The 6,618-nt window shown below is 39.5% G+C and overlaps 1 protein-coding gene across 1 annotated transcript in view; it reads right to left on the bottom strand.

The window, feature by feature from the left end:
• Positions 1-6,618, bottom strand: part of arfgef3 (ARFGEF family member 3) — a gene marked incomplete in the record, with an annotated part of 37,362 nt that overhangs the window by 19,111 nt on the left and 11,633 nt on the right. The window contains 4 exon segments of the mRNA XM_035663853.1: positions 2,089-2,400; positions 2,938-3,088; positions 4,045-4,155; positions 6,133-6,348. Of these exon segments, the coding sequence (XP_035519746.1) occupies positions 2,089-2,400; positions 2,938-3,088; positions 4,045-4,155; positions 6,133-6,348 (790 nt within the window).

Raw genomic sequence — 6,618 nt, 5'->3', positions numbered from 1 at the left:
GTTATACAACTGCAGAGGAACAACGTTTTAAGGCAGCAATGCAGCTGTGTTGTTGCTCTTTAAGCTGAGTTTTTGGGACAGCCCTGTGCGGAGGAGTATTTACTATGTTTTGGCACCACTTTCTGCTTGTAAATGTGTTCACTCCATCTGTTCCAAAAGATCAGAGGGAACAGTTTTTTTTATTTGCTCCTAAAAGCAGCCTAGATAACTGGTTACATAAGAGATGATCCTTGGAATGAACACGCACTCCATATTTACTGCAGCAGTGTGTTTGTGTGTGTGTGTGTATGTTGGTTGTGCCAAGGAATACACTTAAATGAGTGCAGAACTGTTAGCGCGCACTTATACACACATTTGTATTTCAACACTTGTAAGGACTCTAACCTTAACCAAGATCTAATTCCAAATTTAGTCCTAAAACCTAGTCGAAAACCTCAAACAACCCTGTGAAGTGATGACCATTCAAACTGTGCTCATTTTTTTCATTCCCTCATCACCCCACAAAAATGCCCTCACCCTTAGGATCTAAAAACCAAATTAGTCCTTACAAAGACAGAAGTATAAGAGCACACAAACAAACACACTCTGGCAGCTCTGTACTGCTGCTGCCATCCTGTGGCTACAACCCAGCACCTCCTGCAGAGAACCATGTGTTAGTGAGATGGGGGTTTTGGCAGATAAATTCATTAAGAGTCACTGTCATGCTCGCTGCTGGTTTAACAAGGTGATGAAGAAACAACAGACGTTTTATTGGGCAGAACTAAGGAAGCAGGAAGCTGACATATTTTACAATCTACACACTAGGCACCATATTTTGATATACTCTTATTATTATTACTATTCATGTTATGTGCTTTGATCTTTGTGTAAGATGCATTGAGGCAGACTGGTTGGGGGGAAATATTCCTGTTGCTATGATGCTATTTGTTCTCCATGTATTGTTCTGTGTATATGCATATTGTTTAAACTTAAAGGGAAAACTATTGGTGACACAAAACTTACAAAAGCCAGTGTTTGTTTTGTCCATTCTGGGCTAATGTAGAAACATGATGGTGCCACATGATGGACTCATGTACATAAAAAACGGCTCATTCTAAAGTAACAAAAACCCAATGATTCTTATTTTCACATAATTATACACCAATGAAAACATACTGTACTAATATTCCATTTCTGCCAAAAGATCCTCCTCAATACACACTGGACCTTTAATAAAAGTTACTTTTAACACTTGCATTAATTTAAGTATGTTAAACAATAAAAATTTGGTTGTTTTCATACTTTACTCTGAAAAATTTAAATGTTTAAGTACAAAAATAATATTAACATTTCAAATAAGCCTTTTGTATCTACAGAGGGAGTGGGTCTTCTTCTATGGAGCCCGCCATGTTTAACTGCCGTGTTTCTAGTAGCACAGAATGGATAAACCAAACACTGGCATAGTTTATCCTACATTCCTACATGCTTGGATGGCGAGGGGTATTCAGTTGGTTGCAATTGCAACTTCACCACTAGATGCCACTTAATGGTCCTTTAAATGACTGAGAAAAATAACCTAAATCTATGACCTAAAATACTGTTTCTGGTTTGTGAATGTGAATGCTTTACTTTGGGTCCATACTTTTCACTTTTTCAGTCGATCTGTTTCTGATAATAAAACACATTTTCATAAGTGCTTTTATTAAAAAGATCATTTTTAACAATTTAAAGAACAGAAAAAAAGAAATTTCCTAAAATGTCTGCCAAAAAAACTAAATCATACATGTTAATTTAATGTTTGTTTTCTAAAGAATCCAATTGTTTTAGCACTAGTCATTAACATTTCACATAATTACTGAAATACTAATTTTTTTTTTTTTGCCAAACTTTTTTATATATATATATATATTTCTATTTCTATATATTTCACAAAAACAGTATATTTTGTCAACAATGCAATATACTCGATATATATACTTGATAAGCGGAGATCTATAATGGTGCTAAAAAATATGTATTTTGTGAACCACTGCTAAAATAAATGATCATTCATGTATGATTATAGAGATAAATATATGATGTTATGATGTTGTGATATTTATGCCCTACCTGTCTGCCTGTGTTGACAGTGTACACACAGCCTTGGCTGCACTGGTCCCAGTCATCAGGCTGCCGCTCTTCAGGTCCAGACCTCTGCCCCCTCGGCTACTCTCCCTCAGCAGCTCCTGGATGGACAGAGGCTGGATGACTGGCTGGCTCAAGCCCAGTTCAGAGGCCTCTGGGCTGGGCTCGCAGCTCAGCTCCATCCCCAAGTCCACACCTGCCTGCTGGCTCTGCTGGGTGATGGTGGTCAAAGAGGACGGCTGCGAGGAGCCATCACTGAAGTGGGTGTGCTCCAGTGAACTGATGTACTCAGTCACCCTGAGAGAGAGAGAGAGAGAGGAGGAGGGGCAGGAGACCAGGAAAGGGGGGGAAAGAGAGGGAAAATAAGGAGGTAAAAGAGGTGAAAAAAAAGTGTCAGTGTAAATATACTGTATTAGCACTGTATCTCCAGAATTACATCTACTGAAGAACTAAAAGCAACTTTTTTTCCCCCACACTAACAAGTTTGAAATTAAACTTAAATTAAAAAATGTTCCAAGTGTCCCAAAAGATATTGTCCTAAAAGGCCCTAAAACTGTAATTTGTTTGTCCTTGTTCTGTTTTTTCTCAGAGGCAATGTTGCTGCTATAAAAATTCAAACAAGGAATTCTACTCCTTTCAATCATCCCATGGGTATTTAGAAATTCAGTTACTTTCAGTTTACTTTTTCATTCCGATCAGGAAGTAAAAGAAAAGGAAAGAATGTAATGGCAAAAATCATTGCCCAAAACATATACAATACATATACTTTATTGACCCCGGGGGGAAATTTGTTGAAGTATATTGTATAGTGTGTGTGTGTGTGCATGTGTGTACCTGAAAACATGCGGCCAGCAGTCGTGGTTGTGGCTACCCATCTCCAGTCCTACATTGAGGATGGCGTCCATACACAACACATGAGCGGTGTGGAGGCGAACTCCCTGAGGACGACCGATCTGCTCCAGCCGCTGCTCAACACGTTGCTTCACTGGACACACACACACAGACACAAATGCATATCCAGAAAAATGACACACACATGGTGAAACATAGTCAGAGGACAGCAGATGTCTAATGGTCAATTAGAACAAAATACTGTAAGTTTGTAAAAACATTTACAAACTTAGAGCAACACACTCACATACTTTATAAAACTTTATAGCTCATCAATTTTTTAATACTGCCCACAACAAACAGCAGTTGGTTCCCAACTTTTTTGTAAGTTTCCCCACATTCCCCACAGCACAGTCTGATAAACTCAATACCCCTTCATCAAAACCAACACTTCCCAAATTGAATTTGAATTAATTTTGAACTGGATGTTATTTAAAAATGTATCGTATAAGTTATATATAAGTGGTGATAATAGTGGATGTTACAATATTTTTATACAGTTAAACTCTCTGCAACCATATGTGGCAAAAGCTGGCCTTCCAACCATTTATCCATTACTTTCAGCAAACTGTTTCATCTCCTCTGCTAGCTTGCTAACTAGTTTTGGAAAGTTAAGTGGAAAGTTTCTCAGATCAGATTTTAAGGGGCGGGGCCTACGAGCGTGATTTGTGATCGTGTGATGTAGAAACTTAAAGCCACCAGTGCACATCCACTGAGAATGGACTTTAGAAATGAACAAAATTAGCATACTTATATAGATTCTGGATTTTCTAATGAGATTTGAGAAGTAGATGCCTTTTTAAGGATGTTAAAGTGGAAATTATACTTTTTTGTGGAAAACACATATCAGATTCATTTTTACTTGGCTATAAAATAAGGAAAAAAAGCATTCAGGTCTCATTTGTGCAAAGCCAATACTGCTACCTCAAAGATGTGTATTCATCTTTCTAGTTGGTCTTGTAACATTATCTCCCCATCTTTATCATCCAGGTGCCATAAAAGGTTTCATTTGTATAGAGATAATACAAAAATACTATGTGCTCTCAGTACCTTGTGTGATGGCGTCTCCTGTCTCTCCCACCTCCTTCTCCTCCTTCTCCTCCTGCACGCAGGAGGCTGCAGCCATCTGTGCTAAAGCTGAGGCACAGTTGGCAGCCACACCTGACGGCCACACACACACACACACACACACACACAGAGTGTAAAGATGGGCTACTGAGTTTCATTCACTATCCCATCCTAAAAACATCATTACTGATAAGACATTTCACAGATGGATGGAATACAGTATGTCTGGGTTTTCTACTCCTTTGGGTGTATTCAAATCTAAACTGGCTGTGAAAAACTGTCCACAGTTGAGGCTGTACACCATGTGTTCATTCATATTCATCAGTGCTTCTGTGCTGATAATCAGGTTTCGTCCCTGTTTGGCTGTGCGGTTGTGGCAGTTAAAAACTGATACATTTAGATTTCTAAAAGAGGCTGGCAATAATGTATTTCCTCTGGTATTCTCTCTTAAATCTGCAGTTTGTGTGAAAACCTGAACCTCCCTGTTAACCTCTAGTGGAGCTGCTGTGTGTTCAGGTTGTTACTGAGCAGCTGTCACTTGTTAAATTTGAACCCCACAGGCACTAATACGTCCTCGGCCAACATTACTGTGCTTCAGACGCTGCAGGCTCAATTTTAAAGTGAATATACTGGAATGTGGGTTCTGTGGGTACCCATGAGTCTCCCCTTTACAGACATGCCCACTTTATGCTAATCCCATAGGGATTTGGGGCAACAGAAGTGTATTTGAATATTTTTCCATACTGGGATGCCTAACAGCATTGGAACTGTATAAATTGGGTATGACTGGAAGGCTGACACCATGTGGATTCATGTGTGATGATGTTAGTTCCCATACTAGCCACTGGATTGTAGAGAGACCTTTTTTTTTAAAGTTGACCTCATTGTATGAAATTACATTTTGTTACCTCTAGGATAATGACAGCCTCATGAAACAACACAACCATAAACTAGAGACCTAGGGCATTCAGGGGAGGTTTTTCTTTCCTTACTATACTGAAAAGAAAGGGATTTCTGAGCAATTTCCAGAGCAGAAGTAATCGCCATCCAATCATCGGAAAACACAACTCTTACAGTTATTGATAGCAAATCACAACATTAATTTTTCTATGGTGTTTTTCAAGGTCTTGAAGTCTTAATGTGGTATATTTAGCAATTTCATAAATGGTTAAACTTTGCACTAAATCTGTGTAACAAAATGTATCAGCCCCAAACTGCTATATGACTTAAAAAACTTACATACAGTGCAGTATATTATTTATTTACAATTAGTTAAGTCAAGTTAAGTTAAAGTCAATTTAATCACTTTCAGTATGATCAAAATGGAGCTGACTAATGTTCTGCATATTTCCACGCTGCAAAGTTTATTTTAAAACTGTTAAAGGGCACTGGCATCTGCATTTCACCTGTGTGGTCATTAACCTATAATGTCCATTAGAATAACAACAGGGCTCTCTGGCCCTTTGCACTTCACCTGCGTCTGTGCATTCATGTGGAGGGTTTGTCCTATTAAACTGGGTCCCAAACCAGTTAGTGTGGAGGCAAAATGAACAATAAAGTTTTCTGACTGCAAGTAAGTGCTGTCTAGTCATGCAATTACAGGAAGCAGTATGTGCAAGGTGCCACGGTGCTGTGAATGTGAAACTCCTCAATAATGAGCTTCTGTTTAGGGTTGTTTTAGGAAGAGGCTGTATTTTAAACTGGCCTGACTTAACAAAACCTACAGGAAGGTGAAGGAACTGTCAATCAGTTACAATCTGTGGCACACCCAAACACGTCTTAGAGGTCAAATCAGCTAAAACAAGTGATAACACCTGCGTGGGTGGACCTTTAATACAATCTGAAAGTACCTTTTTAGACACCAAATTAAAAAATGATTCAGATTGATTGGATTCCAATTGTTACAAAGCTGTCGTTATAGGTTTGGGATGTCGTATCAAGGCAGGTTGATTCTACTGAAGGCCTCTCAGTGTTAAAGGGGAGGAGAACAGATGATTTCCTGCAGGGATGAGCAATGCATCTCATGTTTTATTCATTAATATAGACACATGAGACACATGTTTCACCCACCCAAGGCGCAGCTGAGAGCAGCAGCTTTGCGTAGGCCGTCTAAACTCAGACAGATGGTGTCTCTCTCCCTCTGGCTCTGCTCTTTGACACCCTCAGCTCCCAGGATGAAGGCCAGGCCTTTGGAGCTGCCCGCCATGCGGCCCGTCAGCGGCGTGGACAGCACATCGATCAGGTTCTTCCACACGCCGGTGAGGATGAAGCGGGAGAACACGGCTCCTGAAGAACACAAACGAGGAAGGAGCAGAAAAAAATAAATGAATGCTAATGTAGCTGATGGGAGAAAACAACAATATGTTGTATAAAAGGATGCAACAGATCAGACACTATATTTTTCCGCTCTTGACATTCATTGCGATTATATCAGCAAAACAAAGCAATAACAGTCTGTTAGTGAGCGTCTACACAGCAGCTGGCTACAGTAACCGATGACGTGGACAAGTTAAGCAGGGGCATTAGTGCTGTGTATACACACACACATACACACAC

This window comes from Morone saxatilis, unplaced genomic scaffold (genome assembly GCF_004916995.1).
Source record: "Morone saxatilis isolate NCDOM2014 unplaced genomic scaffold, NCSU_SB_2.0 Contig19, whole genome shotgun sequence".
Classification (NCBI taxonomy): Eukaryota; Metazoa; Chordata; class Actinopteri; family Moronidae; genus Morone; species Morone saxatilis.
This window is presented reverse-complemented; position numbering and strand designations above follow the sequence as displayed.